Source organism: Zootoca vivipara, chromosome 2 (assembly GCF_965207765.1).
Source record: "Zootoca vivipara chromosome 2, rZooViv2.hap1.1, whole genome shotgun sequence".
Classification (NCBI taxonomy): Eukaryota; Metazoa; Chordata; class Lepidosauria; order Squamata; family Lacertidae; genus Zootoca; species Zootoca vivipara.
This window is the reverse complement of record NC_142584.1, coordinates 96,857,981-96,875,898: the sequence shown is the minus strand read 5'-3', so window position 1 is coordinate 96,875,898 and position 17,918 is coordinate 96,857,981. Positions and strand designations below refer to the sequence as shown.

The 17,918-nt window shown below is 42.8% G+C and overlaps 1 protein-coding gene across 5 annotated transcripts in view; it reads left to right on the top strand.

The window, feature by feature from the left end:
- SLC25A26 (solute carrier family 25 member 26) overlaps positions 1-17,918 on the top strand; it is a 129,963-nt gene that overhangs the window by 36,060 nt on the left and 75,985 nt on the right. For all 5 annotated transcript variants that reach the window (XM_035106708.3, XM_060271329.2, XM_088662444.1 and 2 more), the window contains exon 5: positions 80-127. In XM_035106708.3, coding sequence (XP_034962599.2) covers positions 80-127 — 48 coding nt within the window. The remainder of the gene's footprint in view (positions 1-79; positions 128-17,918) is intronic.

Below are 17,918 nucleotides of genomic sequence, written 5' to 3'. Positions count from 1 at the left end.
TGCCATGTAATCATCCGTAAATTGCAGTCTTTGCTAACATAATTCCCAATCGCTGAAGTTTTCTCTTGTTTATTCGCAGGGTATTATGGGACTCTACCGAGGTTATAAAAGCACAGTATTAAGAGAGGTAACGCGTTTCCCCCCCTCCCCTTTTAAAATGATCTATGTCTTTTGGATTTCCTTCAGTTATTTCTTTTTCTCCAGATGTGTTATGGTAGTAATACGACTGAAATGGAAACGATGAAATTTTGTAAGCAGTTCTCTCTCGTGCTTCCCTTTACCTGGCCCTCTCAGACAATGCCTCTTTTAAACTGCATCTCATAGGGAGAAAGAGTCAGTTCAGATTTAAATGGAGAGTCTATGCTGGATCAGGCCCATGGCCCATCTTGCCCAGCATCCTACTCTCACAGTGGCCAGCCAGATGCCTGTGGGAAGCTTGCAAGCAGGACATTTGAGTGCAGCGGCACTCTCCGTACTTGTGATTCCAAGAAACTGGTGTTCACAATGGCTCATCCAGTCCAATGGCTCATCCAGTCCGTGAGACCTGCAAGCAGGACCCGAACACAAGAGCGTCCTCCCCTCCTGTGGCTTCCAACTACTGATATTCAGAATTATTTTCCCCCCTCCAGCCATGGACGCAGAGTTTAGCCATTGTGGCTAGCAGCAATCGGTAGCCCTCTGCCCCTTGAATTTATCCAATCTTCTTTGAATGCCACCTGGGTGGGTGACCACCACTGCCTTTTGTGGGAGTGAGCGCCATAATTTAGCTACGCACCGTGTGACGATTCAGGCAGCAGGTTGGCAATCTGGAAGAAGAGAAGGAGCATAGCACCAGTATAATAAAATTATAGAGTTGGAAGGGACTGTGAGGCTCTTCTAGTCCAACCCCTTGCAGTGCAGGCGTCTTTTTGTCCAACGTGGGACTCAAACCCATGACCCTGGGATTAAGAGTTTCGTGCTCTAACAATTGAGCTATGCTTCCCCTAATCTCAAAAGTTGTTTCCTCCCTATGCCTTCTTTTTCTCCCTGCATTTTTTTTTTGAAGAATGGGGCCATAATACTGCATTAATGAAAAATAAAATGGAATAACAACAATTTGAGCAAGCTCCCGATTCTTCAATCAGCACATAGTTTATACTATTGACAGAAGCACCAGTTTGCAAGCATTCCATCCAAAGTTTATTTTTTCCTTTAAAGCAAGGGTAGTACACCAGAAATTGCTGGACTACAACCTCCCCCTCCCCCCGGATGGAAGTTGTAGTCCAACAACATTCGGAGGGCCTCGCAGGGACTACCCCTGCTTTAAATGCTTTCGCCTGTGCACATACAGACCGCTTCAGGTTTGAAACGAAACAACAGGAACTCCATGTCCTGTGTAAATACTATCATATAACAATAAGAAATCCCACACTCAGTCTAGCTCCAGGTAGTGGCGAATGGTGATGAGGGTTTCTTTGTTCTCGTACCTCTGTGGGGGGGGGAGGGGAAGAGTTATTTATTTGAAGAGGTGACACCTGTTTTTCTCAAACGTAACCCCCGCTATATCGTCATCCTGTACTTATTTTCTGCCTCACTAAGCACATGTTACTTGTTGCGATTTCACCTGGTTTCAGGCAAGGAAAAGAAAAGGAAAAAGGGCAACAAGGCTTTTTGATTTCTCTGAGGGGTTCTGAATAAATGAATAAATGCAACTGCCGAAGAATACTGATTTATTATTATTATTATTATTATTATTATTATTATTATTATTATTATTATGCATGCTAACTGATAGATAAAACACACTGCTGCTACTGGATGCTATTCTCTCTCTCTCTCTCTCTCTCTCTCAAAGTTTTTTGATATGTGTCAGATTGGTAATTAATTTCTGGTTGGGTCTCTTAGCACAGTTAAGCATGTGACCCTGCCGAGAAAAACTCTTGGGCCCTTTCCATTATGTGAATACCCAAAAGGTCCATTTTCAGTTGAAATATTGCCCCCCACCCCACCCCACAGCTTGAACATCTTCCTTAATAGAATGAATAACAAATTAATGGTTGAATGAGATTCACCTTCACTTCAGATTGAAACAAACTGTGAATGACCAGCTTCTCTTAAATTTAGCTCCAGCTTTGTGTGTCAAAACGGCACTCTTTTACCAGGCATGTAATGAACAAAAACACACACACACACGTTGCCCAGGGATTTCTGCACTGGATGGGAGACATGCTGTGAACTGTTAGATACTTCACTGTTCTTTTTGCGCACTAGTTTCATGACTAGATGTGGCAGGAACCACAGGCTTCTCCTCTTTTTCCTGTCCCTGTTTATCTGGGGAGAAACAAAATCCAGCATGATGTCACTGGAGCCCAGCCAATGGCAGCCAGTGGAGTGTCGTGGAGGCGGAGACCTTGCCACAAGGTTGACCTTGAGCTACGTGGTGCAATTTTGTAGGTGTTACCAAAACAGGGAGAGGAAACATGGTGATGCTGTCTTTGGCAGCACTTATGCAGCTCCCATTGCATGTAATTCAATTTATTTATCTATTTTTACGTCTCTGAGCCTGCCGATAACGTTTTCTCCAGGCTCCTATAGCAGCACGGTTAAAACCTGGAAGATGACAAGGGAAGCAAATTACACCTAAGCATCCTAAAAGGCTCCAATACTTTGGCCACCTCATGAGAAGAGAAGACTCCCTGGAAAAGACCCTGATGCTGGGAAAGATTGAGGGCACTAGGAGAAGGGGACAACAGAGGACAAGATGGTTGGACAGTGTTCTCGAAGCTACGAACATGAGTCTGACCAAACTGCGGGAGGCAGTGGAAGACAGGAGTGCCTGGCGTGCTCTGGTCCATGGGGTCACGAAGTGTCGGACACGACGAAAAGAATGGGTGCTTTCTGATGGTGCTGTGGGCATTGGGAACCCAATCGCATACAATAGAAGTGAAGGGTTTTGACGTAGCTTTGTGTGAATTTCCAGGACTGCGAAAGCAAAGCGATGTGTGGGGTAGATCTTGTGCAAAGTGTGAGCATACTGATAAAGCCAGTTGTGCAGGGAATTGCGCATTCATGATCTTGCAGTTTGGTGATGACATCTATAGCTCCTCTGCTGAAAGTTTATCCTAGTAAGCCGAGCCAGGCTTTTCCATTCCTGGAGAATTCATTTTATTAACTATGACCAAGGAGAACATCTGTTAAAATTCCATTACATTTAGTTCATGGGAAAAAGGGGGTGGTAAAGGAGGGAAGCCCTCTCCGATCCTAAATTCTCCTTAGACTTTTCTTTTTTCCTCTTAAGCTAACATTCTTTTAACAGATGTCTGAAATGGACATTATAATGAATGAAAACTTAGCATTGAAACCCAGCCCTTTACGCAACTGCAGCTTTCACTGTAGTTTAGGTGTAATGATTTATTCTGCATAGTAATAATGCAATTAACGCTAACACATCTTGTGTTATTTAAATTGCTTTCTGCATTGCTGCGAATCTGCATTAAGCCTTCTCAGGGTCCTCCCCCCCCCCCCCGGTGACTTAGATGATTTTAATTTTTTTCAGAAATCCAATGAAAAGACTAAAATGTATTGCGGGCTTACTGAGCTGCTTTCCCACCCCCACCCCATACCAGGTCTAACTTTGCCCCTGGGTCAAATGCTCCACATGCCCCCCCCCAACTCACTGCTCCCTTGGTCACGAGATGGTGAGGGTGGTTACTGTCTGTGCCCCCCCTCCCCAGAAGTATGTAGAGCTGCAGAAAGAAGTTGGAAGAGTGGTTCTTTCCCCCCATTTCCTCTTTCAACTCTGTGCTTTTCCAAGCTCATATTAATTCAGTTGGTTCTGACTGGGTTGTTTGGAAAACCAACGTATGTGTGTCTACATGCACTTTCTTTTTCTATGTCCCGGGGGATTGGGTGGGGGTTTGTGATCTGGTAAGGTGGGAGGGACGGAACCAGAAGGTTGTGTCCGTAGCACTTGCATAATAGTCGAAATGCACCCACGGGCCTAAAAATGTTGGCGACCTTAGCACAGGCACCCCCAAACTTCGGCCCTCCACATGTTTTGGACTACAATTCCCATCATCCCTGACCACTGGTCCTGTTAGCTAGGGATCATAGGAGTTGTAGGCCAAAACATCTGGAGGGCCGCAGTTTGGGGATGCCTGCGTTAGCACAACACGTTAATCCGGAAGGCTTTTTTGTTAATTGGAATCTAAGTATGACTGAGTATGGAAGGCACCAGACGAAAACAATCTCCTTTCCTTTGGGTCTGTGGTTCTGGAGCAGGCATAGGCAAACTTGGCCCTCCAGATGTTTTGGGACTGCAACTCCCATCATCCCTAGCTAACAGGACCAGTGGTCAGGGATGATGGGAATTGTAGTCCCAAAACATCTGGAGGGCCGAGTTTGCCTATGCCTGCTCTGCAGCAACAGAAGAACAGGTACAATCCTTGGAAGAAAAAGCTTTTCCTGAAGTGATGTGAGCTATGATAGCTTGCTCCGGGCTGGCTTTGATTTTTATTCATATGCTACTCAAGGGCTGAACCAAAGAGGAAACACTGGAGGAGGATTATTACAACTTAATATCTTTCAGATGCCGTGTTTGCAACTGCTATGATCAACACGTGCAGTGGAATTCTATAGTAAGCCTATGCAGATGGGCCATGAAACGAGAGCTGGGCTCATGTTGCACTTTAAATATACCTCTCCATATTGAACAGGTTGCCTGTATCAGGACTTTCTCTACAACCGTTGGGCCCCTAAACTTGTCCCCCTACACAACCAAATAAAGAAACGACAACGTAGGTTTGCATGGCAGCCACTCCACTCCATCCTTTGGCTGTATAGCTATGTTTGATATGAGTTGCATGTGTGCAAAGACCCAAAGGCAAACAGTGCAGTACCACTTTGGCTTTGGGCTCATTTTGTGGAATCATACAATTGTAGAGCTGGAAGGGACCACTAGGGTCATCTAGTCCAACCCCAGCTTGGGGCTCAAACCCACAACCCTGGGATTCAGAGTCGCATTCTCTATTTCATACGTAACATTAGCTTCAAACATGAAAACTTTGGAGAAGCAGCTTCTAATACAGTTTGGTAGATTTCATCACCCCAAATTTAGTCCCTCATAGGGGTATGAGTGCCTATAAGAACATGGCTGACCTGAAGGGACACTGGAACCGCCAACACTTGATTTCCGTTCTTCAAAAGGCTAACACGATGTTGATGTCACCCATAAATCGTGCCACAATTTAAATAACTGCATGAAATGGGGAGGGAAGTTTGTGGCCTTTGGATGTTGTTGGACTACAGTTCCCATCAGCCCTGGCCAGCATAGCATGTGCTCAGGGCTGATGGGAGTTGTAGTCCAACAACAGATTTTCCACCTCTGGTGTAAAACATTTCCCCTCCTGCGTCGAGAGGCACAGTCTTCGTTTTCAGTAAAGCCAGCCATGTGACACCATCTTTTTCATGTTCACAAGGAGTTCTTAATATGTGGGATTTAAAAAGGATCCCCCCCCCCGAGCAATATTTGCTCTTGATTTAAGTTGGTGGAAAGTTTCCCATTTTCTTCTTGGATTTCCAAGGAATTTAGACCGGCTATCACAACACTAGGGACCCAGGTGGCGCTGTGGTTAAACCACTGAGCCTAGGGCTTGCTGATCAGAAGGTCGGCGGTTCGAATCCCTGTGACGGGGTGAGCTCCCGTTGCTTGGTCCCAGCTCCTGCCAACCTAGCAGTTCGAAAGCACGTCAAAATGCAAGTAGATAAATAGGGACCGCTACAGCGGGAAGGTAAACGGTGTTTCCATGTGCTGCTCTGGTTTGCCAGAAGCGGCTTTGTCATGCTGGCCACATGACCTGGAAGCTATATGCCGGCTCCCTCGGCCAATAATGCGAGATGAGCGTGCAACCCCAGAGTCGGTCACGACTGGACCTAATGGTCAGGGGTCCCTTTACCTTTTTATCACAACACTAAGAGGTGATGGGTGGATTGAAGAGGCAGATTTGAAATCTAAATACACTGTCAGAAAAAATGGTGCAGAAGCTTTCCTTAAATAGGTATTGTTTTGTCCCAACTGGGACACAAACTGCTCCCTCCATATTCCTGCCTGCATGAATCGACTTCCTTTCCAGGTTAGAAATAACTATGTAATATAATGATGTCTGAACAGCTGCGACTGCAGTTTAGCTTCTAAACCAGAGCCTGAATAAAAATTCACCTGGGTTTCAGTCTCTAGAAGCAATCTAGAAGAACCTGAGGCAACACTGGGACAGCTGTTGCCATTATCACTAACCAGGAAAAGGAAAAGGTATGACCCAATAGAGTCTTACTACTCCTTCGTCCCCAGCTCTGCTTAATGAGATATTTCAACTGGAGATTTGGGGACCTTTTTATGAGCTAAGTACAGTGGTACCTCTACTTATGGACGTGATCCGTTCCAGGGTGGCGTTCGCACCCCAAAATGTCCGTAAGTAGAGTGCTGCCTCTGCACGTGTGCATGACGAGATAGATCACTTCTGCACATGCGCAAAGCAAAGCTCCTGTGCATGCGCAAAGCGGCGAACCCGGAAGTAAACACTTCCGGGTTTGCCGCGTTCGTAACCTGAAAAAACGCAACATGACGCAAACGCAACTCGAGGTGTGACTGTATGTGCTCTTCCATATATAGATGCCTCCTTTGTAAAATGCCCGGTGCCTCAACTTTTAAACCAAGCCCTGAATTCTGTATTCAATCTGTAGTGTGCCTAAATAATTTGCTTGGATTACTACTTTTTGAAGGTGGAGGTTAATTCAACATGGAAAATTTAGCTCTGTTTGCTAAATGCAACAATTTTGTAACTTTAATTGTTAAGCCAATTTGAAGGCTTTTCAGTCGTGGGGTCTCATTGCACACACACACAAAAAGAACACAAAGTAGGATTGAGTGACAATTCCTTATCAATCCTCTAGAGGGCGCCTGATGTCTGCGTTGTTTGGAGGTGCTTAAGCCACACAAGGTCTTTATCTTCACATTGGATAAACCTGTTCAAGCTACTATATCCTTCGCTTTACTTTTCGTGGAAGATAACTCCATATCGAACTCACTGTGGTTTGCTTGACTGAGGACTTTAGAAATAAAGAAACCAAGCAAGATGTGGAATACTATGATTTATCCGATTGGTTTTCAAACAGCTGAATTTTCATGGGAAGTGAGTAAAAGAGTCTTCCGAATCTTTAGTTCTTGCCTCACTTTTGAAATACCATTTAGATAGTAATCCCAAATCAGATGATCTAAAAATAAAATAAAATGGGATGCACCAGACAAAAAGGTTTATCACAGCCTTTGATGGCTATGAATTTGATAGCAAGGGCCATCTTTAGTCTGCTAAAAATGATTTTACCTTTAGTTTGCTTTTTTTTTAAAAAAAAAAAAGCTCAACAGCTGTTTTGTCCGGATTTTCACTGTTTGAAATATGGTAACCCTAAAACCCTGTGAGCTTCACCCCCTCCCATGAAGTGGATTTTCAGTTGTCTCCAGCTGTAGTTGAAGCTGTAGAGCAATTGAGGTTGTCTTTCAGAATAACCACTTCCTTTCCAACCTTTCGTATGTTTCGTGAACGTGAAGAAGCCAATTAATTGCTAAATACTGATAAAAAAAATCTTAGGTGACTTTTAAAGTAGGTTTTGAAACTGGTGGTGTTTCAGAAGCTGCTAATTTGTATGAAACCAATTGCGTACGTTACTCAAGTAGTCTGGCCAGTTCTCCTCAAAAGTAATCTTAACTGAAAATTAATTTCAAGCACCCTTAAAAAAACACAGAAAAAAAACTTAACTTGCCAGTCATCTTTAAAGGATATTTAAGGCTGGTATTGGGGGACCCAAAGTTGAAAAAGGCTGATCTAGACTGAATAGCCTCATCTGATTCAGCTGGTGCATTAATCTGTGGAGATAGTTACCATAAAGCAGGCATCCCCAAACTTTGGCCCTCCAGATGTTTTGGACTACAATTCCCATCGTCCCCGACCACTGGTCCTGTTAGCTAGGGATCATAGGGATCTGTACTGTGAGAGTGGCTGGACCTTCCTTAGCTGCTAAGGTTTTTGCTTAAAGAGATTGATTTAAAATTTGCATTCTGCAAAAGGCAATGTCTTCTACGAGGATTAATGGGAAGAGTACTGTTAATGTTGCATAACCTGCACAAAAATGACTTCATTCTGGCACTCCATCTGTATAATTATATGTGTTTTTGTATGTTTCTATATGCGATAATATCCTTGCACGTGTACTATACCCAAATCCCCCTCACAGATGACTACACCTTTTCCTGCCTCCCCCTCCCCTTTTCCCTTCATCCCCTTCTTACCAAGAAAGGATCACAGCCATCAAAATTGGCAAGCGTTAAGCATGATAATTAGTTCAATACACTGACCAATTCTCTGAATTACAAGTTCAAAGGAACATGTGGACATGGATGAAATCAGATTTTGGCATTTCTCACTCTGATTGTTCCAGGACACTTGGAGCTTCTTTCATCTGTAAATAACTGATGGATTTTAATGCCTGGCTCAAAATACTTCAAACACGTTTTGCAAAGTTTTGTTTTTAGTCTTAGAGCTAATTTTATGTCACAGCTTTGAACCATATTAATGAAATTATTCATGTTTTTGTGATTTCAAGGAGTGCTTGTGGATTTTTTAATTTTTTTATTTTAATTAAGAAGCTTTTCACTCTTGGATTAGTATGCAAGGCATATGTCTTTGTACTGTGTGATATGTTTCCCCCAGTTAGTTAGTTTAAAAGCCCAGATGGTAAATTCAAAATATTATTTCTTAATCTTTATCTCCACCCACCCACGCACCCACCCCCTTCTCCAAGGAGTTCATGCTTCCCTCTTTCTTCCTACAGGGAGGTGGGTAAGACTTGAGATAGAGGGACTGGCTTAAGAACACCCAGTGAGCTTCATGGTTGAAAAAGGATGTGAACCCTGTTTTTCTCAGTCATAAGCCCTATTCTCATCTTCTAAGCATGTTTGCTGGATGCAGAGAAAGCATGAGAACATAATAATACCCTGTTGGGTCAAGCCAATAGCCCATCTAGTGTTCCCACAGTGGCCAACCGGGTGCCTGTAGGGGAGACCAGGGAGCAGAACATGAGCACATGAGCACTCTCCCCTCTCATGGTTACCGGTGAGATTCTGCTCAACCCGGAGAGGACAGGGGCTGAAGGTGTGTGCAAGACGTACAATTGTATGTATAACTTTTATTCCATATGATCAGGAACCCTATGTGACCATTGCCCCCACGCCTTGCAAACAGTGAAAACAGGGCTAAAGTCTTAACACCATACCGGCTCTTGCTTTCTTGAATTTTCTTTAAGTGTTACCTCATGAAAGTACAGTAGTGCCCTTCATTTAATGGCGGATTTGGGCTGAAAATTTGAAAAGGATTAAGCCCCTCCCGATGACAGAAAATTGAGTGGGTCACTGATCTTTAAGGGCTTTCTCTGCGCTGCTGCGATGTGCACACTTGAGTAAGAAGGTTCCCCAAAGTTTTAAGGCAATACACTGGTGCCTCGCGAGACGAAAGTAATTCGTTCCATGAGTCGCTTTGTCTTGCGGTAATTTCGTCTTGCGAAGCGTGGTCTGCTATGGCAAACACACACACACACACACACACACACACACGCCGAAAAACTTCATCTTGTGAAGCGTGGCCATAGAAAACTTTCTCTTTCGAATAACCAAAAACATTGCAAAACGCTTTCGTCTTGTGAGGTACCACTGTACTGTGTTTTTGTAAAGGCAAGGTAACTTGAGTATGAAGTAAAATAAAAAAATTCCTTCAGTAGCACCTTAAAGACCAACTAAGTTTTTATTTTGGTATGAGCTTTCGTGTGCATGCATACTTCTTCAGATAGTTTAGGACCCAAGAAGTGTGCATGCACACGAAAGCTCATACCAAAATAAAAATTTAGTTGGTCTTTAAGGTGCTACTGAAGGAATTTTTTTTATTTTACTTCGACCCAGACCAACACGGCTACCTACCTGTAACCTTGAGTATGAAGAATAATGACTCGCTTCGAAAGTGATAGGCTGTTTGGTTGGAAGAACCAATTCTCGGACTTTGGTTTGTTTCAGCTGCTCTGGTTGATTTCAGTGGGACTTGGAACATTTTGTGGATTGGGGTTAAGAATTTTACAACACTAGCGTATGCCAGTGTATTTCTCAAATGTGGGTCCTAAACTATTTGTGGACTACAACTCACATCATGTGTAGCTAGCAGGAACAGTGGTCAGGGGTGATGGGAGTTGTAGTCCAACAACAGCTGGGGACCCTAGTTTGAGAAACACCGCACTAGAGGTTAAAACTTGTTTGGGGCTTTCTTTCTTTCTTTCTTTCTTGGCTGAACCTAAACGACCCTAATTTTTTGCTTCCCTGGTCACAGGTGGTGAACCTGGAGGGATAATTTCTCTAAGTGTTTTGGAGAGTTATTAACAGTGGACCTGTTTATTGTTTTTGTTTCCCTTGCACCCCAGAAATTTCCAGTATTTTAATTTGGGTGATTTTGGCCAAAGTTTTACACCCACACACAAGCATTACAATATCTATAAGGAGTTATAACTGGCTTGCTGTTTTTCTACTGCTAACTTCCAGTGGTTGGATCTCATCTCTGTTCTGTCTTTGTTCTTACTGTTATTCCCAGCAGTATACCATCGGAGGTAATCATATTACAGCGTGTCAGCTGCAATTACAACTCCCCATATTTACATCTCTAGTCTCATCTGTGTTTACATCTATGCTGAGCTAGGCAGGGCAAAGCACAAGTGTTGTGTTGGATGTGTCCTGAGCATAGAAAAAAATACTGTACAGTACAAGGTATAATGTCCCCTTCTAGAATCTGATAATGCCGTTGTCTGTTTTGCAGGTAGGATGAATACTGTTATTCATATTTGGTCATACTTAGGCTGTATTCAGCCTGTAACTTATACTTAACCTGTGTTTAAAGCCATTTGTTTTAAGTTACCTTGAGTACAGTTCCTTCGAAAATGGGAAAGCTGCTGTTTGATTTTGATTTGTTGAAGGAATAAGTTCTTTAACAAATTTTGGACAGAGTTCAGAACAAATTGCTTTGCTGACCCTGCTCCAGAACAAAGTTTTGGTAATATGCTTAGAACTTGCTTCGGTTCATTCTCTCTCTCTCTTTTGATGGCAAAGTACCACAAATACCACAGTGCATTGTCTACAAAGTAATAGCCAGGTGGGCAGCCAGGGGAAAAACTGTATAAGTAGAGGGAACATTCTGGAGTGACGTCATCCTGTTAGAATTCTTTTCAGCTTTGGAACAAATTCATCACACACCTGCTATGCTTGGCAGCCAACTTCATTTCCATCTCACGGTGGAGTTGTGGAGGTGGGGGAAGGGGACAGAATTTAGAAATTACCTTTAGAGGGGTGCCTGTATATGTTTTGTGTGTGAATACACACCATACCTGCCAAGTTCCTCTCTGAAAAATAAGGGACCGGACCAGAAGTAGCATACCGGAAGTAGAGCTGCTGCCATTTTGGAACTGGGCGGAGCATGCTCAGAAGTGACTTTTGATGCTGCTGTGCCCAGTTCCAAAATGGCCGCCGCACCAGAAGTCGCGCTGCAGCCATTTTGGAACTGGGCAGAGCAGCATAAAAAGTCGCTTCTGAGCATGCTCCGCCCAGTTCCAAAATGGCCGCCGCGCCAGAATAAACCGGGGAAAAACTGGGGACAGCTAGAAAAAAGGGGGTTTCCCAGGGAATACGGGAAACTTGGCAGCTATGATACACACACACACATCACATGGTATGCAAAGAAAGAGTGAAGAGAAAGAAGACTGAAAGAAATAAGATTCTACCTTCAAAATAAGATGGAAAGAGTGAAAGTCAAGGATTTAAGAAGTGGCGGGGCTTAGCTATTCTCTCCCAGCCCCATAGCTCTTCTACAGACTGACTTTTTCCATGTGCGTAAGCAAGCAAGGCCTGCATGCTACTGGGTTTGAGGTTGTAGGGTTCCTCTCAAGGTGTTTCTCATGGATTGTCTCAGTTTTTCTCCAGGAATGAGTAAGAGATTCATATCTCTCTCTCTCTCTCTCTCTCTCTCTCTCTCTCTCTCTCTCTCTCATCCCCACTTCCATTTTTTTTGTGTCTCTCCCTCTCAGCTGTCATTTCCCTCAGCCATCATTTGTCACAGTTCTCACCTCCATTGAGAATTCTCCTCCAGAAATTGGGTAGAAACACGCTTAATTCATGTAACTGAAAACTAATTTCTAATGTAACTATAAAGCTGTTGCAAATTGGTGGTTTTTATTTGAACCAGGAAGAAATATCAACAACCTCAGAATTTGAATTTGATTTATTGTTACGGTTCTTGACCAGCACACATAAATATGCAATACATAAAAACAATAAAAGAAGACAAGAATATCTAAAAATAGACAATAAGTATAAGTTTTAACAATTGGTTAAAAGAAAACTAATTAAAAGGAGTTTTACTACTTAGGGAGGTAGACTACAGCAGTTAATATCACTGGATCCTCTTTAGCTAGTCCTGAAGATGTTCTGAGGATATTTGGACACTGCTAATTAGATTGGACCGAATTTTTATGGCTGTAGCACAGAGTTTGGCAACATTCGCTGACACATTAGGGTTAGCGTCGGAAAGAAGCCACTCTATATAGAAATTATCCGAGCGTCCAGGTAGCTCTGCCAGTATAGTGTGGATAAGCTCACCTCGCACCTCCTCGTAGAAGCAGCATCGCAGAAGTACATGGCCGATAGATTCCACTTCTCCTGAACAACCTCAGATATGCAGATGACCTTGCTGACAAAGGTCCGTATAGTTAAAGCTATGGTTTCCCTAGTAGTGATGTATGGAAGTGAGAGCTGGACCATAAAGAAGGCTGATCGCCGAAGAATTGATGCTTTTGAATTATTGTGCTGGAGGAGACTCTTGAGAGTCCCATGGACTGCAAGAAGATCAAACCTATCCATTCTGAAGGAAATTAGCCCTGAGTGCTCACTGGAAGGACAGATCCTGAAGCTGAGGCTCCAATACTTTGGCCACCTCATGAGAAGAGAAGACTCCCTGGAAAAGACCCTGATGTTGGGAAAGATTGAGGGCACAAGGAGAAGGGGATGACAGAGGGTGAGATGGTTGGACAGTGTTCTCGAAGCTACGAATATGAGTTTGACCAAACTGCGGGAGGCAGTGGAAGACAGGAGTGCCTGGTGTGCTATGGTCCATGGGGTCACGAAGAGTCGGACACGACTAAACGACTAAACAACAACAACAACAACAACATTTGAACCAGGAATATGGTTTGGGGGTTTGTGTGTGTGACATTTATTTTTGAAATGGAGTGGTAGCAGAAGGAAAAGTATGGTAGATGATTGGATGAGGTGGGTTTAAAGCGAGGTCACAAAAGAGGGACAGAGAATCCCGTTAGATAGTGAAAGCTGAACACTGGAAAAGTTTGTAGCTTATAAGGTCTAGGAAATTGCTTTGATAAAGAGAAAAAGCACATGAAATAATTTCCTTTGCAGATTCACTGGAATTCTTCCATGATGTAAGGTTTATGTAAAGCAGCCCCAGGTGGTACAAGAGAGGTACAACCATGGACTTTTGTTAGCTGAAATCAGTGGTTGTACTTCCGGTTTTAACACAATATTATTCAATTTCAATTTCAACACCTTTATTGGCATATATATATAATATAAAAACAAAGACAAAACATACATCACATATAGGTCATTGGTATAAATAGTCACTCTACATCATACAGAAATAATGGAGAGCAGGAGGAGGGAAAGGCACACAAGGGATCCTCAGCTATCATTGTTGAAGGCTAGATGTATTGATTTTAATTACATAAATTCTGGACAAGTAGTGGGCCATAATTCTGGTAATTTCGGGGAAGTCATCCCTCAACAAGAGCTGGACCACTGTTTCCTTGTTGGGGAGGGTTCCAGGTCTTGTAAAGGATAGAGGGGGGCCAAAGTCGAAAAAATTGGAAAGGGGACAGTCCAGAATCATGTGAGCCATAGAGTCTACCTCTTTCTGGCCACAAGGGCATAATCTATTCCAGTAAGGGATGCCTTTGAGTCTTCCGGCTAACACAGAGGATGGAAAAGCATTTAGGCGGGCCAACATAAATATTCTGCGATAAAAAGGAGATACCAGGTCATATAAATAATTAGGTATCAATCCTTGGTGCGGCGGCAGCCCCAGGAAGGCAGGCGAGCATACTAGAGGTTGGGCAGGATGAAGTTTCTGGAATTCGATATCAAGCAGTCTCTGCTTAATAAGAGTAAAGATGTATGAGTCCTCATATGTCAGGAGGGAGTCCACTGGAAGGCCTAGTTGCCTCAGTTTGTTGGAAATATTAGAAAACCATATAAAGCTGTGGCTGTCTTTCAGAAGATAGGATATCAGGCTATCTGGATCGGTATTAAAATGAATTTTTAGCCAATATTTAAGAGTAATAATCCAACCTCTTGTCTCAAGAAGGTGTTGGCCCAATTCTGCACAGATAGCCAGGTATGGCACACATTTTGGTACTCCAAGAATTTGCCGAAAGAAGGATGATTGGACTCATTATTTTTATTATTTTTATGTTTCACTTGTCAGTGTCTGGAACAAATAGCTAAAAGGGAACCCCCCCCCCCCGTACTCTTCTATTTCTTTAAGACATGTTTTGTTGCATGGAAAGAGAAACGTCATGTGGAATGCGTTCCTTAACAACTAACAAGGCATTTCCGTTTTCTTTTTCATATAAAAATTATTTGAATTGTGATTTTTATATGAGGAATTGTTACAGGAAAGTCTCATCAGATGGGTGGATGGCAGGTAAATTCCAAGGTTGTGCAAAGCTGAATTTGCTGCTGCTGTGTTTACATTTAGCTGAAGGGGGTCATTTTTTTTTATTCATATTCATTTTAGTCATTCAGTCAGTCAAATCTTTTTGCTTAAAACCACTGACCATCACAAAAATACAGAAATGCAAGCCATTTTGCTTTGGCATAACTGATCCCTAGCACGCCAGACCCAATGTTGTCCAATGAAATTTTGTCTAAATTTTGTCCATTGGGCTGCTAATGCAAAGAGAAACTTTATACTGTATGTAGCGTGATAACTATCCAACATAACCAGGAGAGAATTCCAGGGGAATGTCATAACATGGTGCTGTTTCCCTGTAAAAGTCAATACTAGAAACTAGCCATCAGAGGCCTTGCTCCAGTTCCTGAGAGTTTTGCAAGTTGACAGATTCAGTGCCAGGATCTATGTTCTGCTTCTCTAAGGATTGAAGAATGTGCAAGTTTGTTAATTTGGTCATCAGGGTCTTTATTTTCTTTGCGTACAGCTTTTGGGCTTCAGCTAGGACCACTTTGCCTTTGCCTAGTGAAGGGTCATTTGCTTTACAAGTCTTTGATGCTTGCTATATCAGCTGTTTTCCTCCCAGCATTTATGGTACAGCTGTGTAGAGGCTCTTTTCATCCTTCCATGCTGATAATTCATTTGAGCTTCGGCATCCAAGAATTTAACCATTCACTTCCTGCAATTGAGGAAAGAGCGGTAGGATAGGTTTCGTAGATTAGAATTGTTCTCCACTAAGAAGTCCCAACATCGAGACTGAACATATAAAAATCACGTTCGCAGATTGTGGGTTGTCTCATACTTGGAGTAGACCCATCAGAATTAATAATGACTAATTTAAGTCCATGGATTTCAGTGAGTCTATACTGAGTACAACTTACTTGGGTGAAACCCCACGTTGTTTCTTCAGATAATTATTGCAGTACAAATCAGTGATTGAAGTAGTCTATAGAATCAAGGTTTTTGGTGTTGTGAATAAATGGTTTCATGGCACAGAGGAGGAATTTGTAAAAAGGAAAAGGAAAAAAAGGTGGGGTATGGCTGCCCCAGCTATTGCCAAAACTGCAACCTCACATTGAAAGTAGCCCAAGAGCTGGTGCTGATTATTCGCGCAGATTGTCACTGATTAGTTTCTAATTTCCTACTTCGTTACAATAAAAAAAGAGATGATTAATATCAATCACAATAGCAGTTTCTCCTGATAACCTTACATCATCAACTTCGATTCAAGTTAAATAAAACAACTTCGGGGGTGGAACAAATGCAAAGAAACAAGCAAACAAAAATTAAATGAATAACTTACACGTTATTAAATGACATTAGCACATACGACATCTTGTACTTGCATGTTCTAATACATTATGAAAGTATTTTGCATACTGTTACCAATGTTGTTAAAGTTTAATCATAGATATGATATCCTAGACCAGGGGTCAGCAAACTTTTTCAGCAGGGGGCCGGTCCACTGTCCCTCAGACCTTGTGGGGGGCCGGAGTATATATATATATATATATTTGGGGGGAAATGAACGAATTCCTATGCCCCACAAATAACCCAGAGATGCATTTTAAATATAAGGACACATTCTACTCATGTAAAAACACCAGGCAGGCCCCACAAATAACCCAGAGATGCATTTTAAATAAAAGGACACATTCTACTCATGTAAAAACATGCTGATTCCCGGACCGTCTGCAGGCCGGATTTAGAAGGCAATTGGGCCGCATCCGGCCTCTGGGCCTTAGTTTGGAGACCCTGCCCTAGACCCATAATAGTCAATTCAACATGTATATTTTACCAATTATACCTGATAGAAGCCAGTTGCAAGTTAGTTTGTATGAAAGTAGCACATCTTTAAAGATGATGCACCTTACAACTGGGCAAGCATCTCGTGATGTTCCTTAAGCTGATCATTATTCTACCCCCACAACTCTTGTTTCGTTTTTTGGATCTCTTGCACTTAGCAACCTGCCTTTTCATTTTCAGAGTACTTCACATAAACTGTTTTAAACACATGCATCTACTTGTTCACCATAGACAGCACACAGATTTCTTGAGAAGTGCAGTGGCTTGTATCACCTAGCAGAATTCTGGTTGCTTGATTATATTATGTAGATGACACAAGGCAGACTCTAGCAGGGGTGTGTGCTATAAGGAGTTAGGTTTTAATGCATTAACCCCCCGGACAAAATGTCTGGATTTTTATTATATTACAGGCAAAATGAACATAAGCAGAGCCAACTGGATCAGGGCAAAGGCCCATCTAGTTCATGAAGGGCCAGGCCTCCCAAGTGTAGCACTTGACTTTTTTTTCCTATGGGAATGAATGGCAGCCATTGGGTGATGGCACAAGAAAAGAAAAATCGCAGGCGCAGAAGGAGCAAAGCATATTTCTAGGTGGGTGAGTTGTATCTCACGTGTTAAGATCTCTGCAAGAAAAATGATAGTATATGTTAATGACATAGTCCAGCAATGGAGGGGCAAGTGGGAGGGCAAGCACCTTGTGCTTTAGAGGGGGCACTTGGTGCTGCCCACACAGCCATTCACTTACATTGAAAGAAGTGACACTTGTGCACTTGGGGACATTATTGTGATGGGTGTTAAACTACTCCCTCACCCCTGATGACCCAGCACTTAAGAATTAGACCTACTCCTATCTAGGAAATCTGACCAATTCTTTGCGTAGCTCCATCCTTGGTTCTGTTTCTTGGTTGCTGTAGTGCAGTGCCTTTACAAAGCATTTCTGAGAACTCTGGGATTGCACACTGTGAAGATGGGCAATAGTGGACAACCTTCCCCAAAAGACAGCTCATCCACAGTCATAACGTGTGAGCTACAGAGTGTTCACTTTCACATAAGGCACCACAAACATGACTTGTGCCCCATATAAGCTGAGTTGATACCCTAGAACATGCCCCAGAATTATTTTGAAGGCTGAAAGGGCTCATCAACAGAATAATCCTTATAAGTTGCGCTTGCTTGGGCATGAAGGAGCTCACATGAAGCTTTAGGTGCTGGTATTCGCCTCTACACTGCCAGGAGAAAGACTCCTGCAGAACTTAA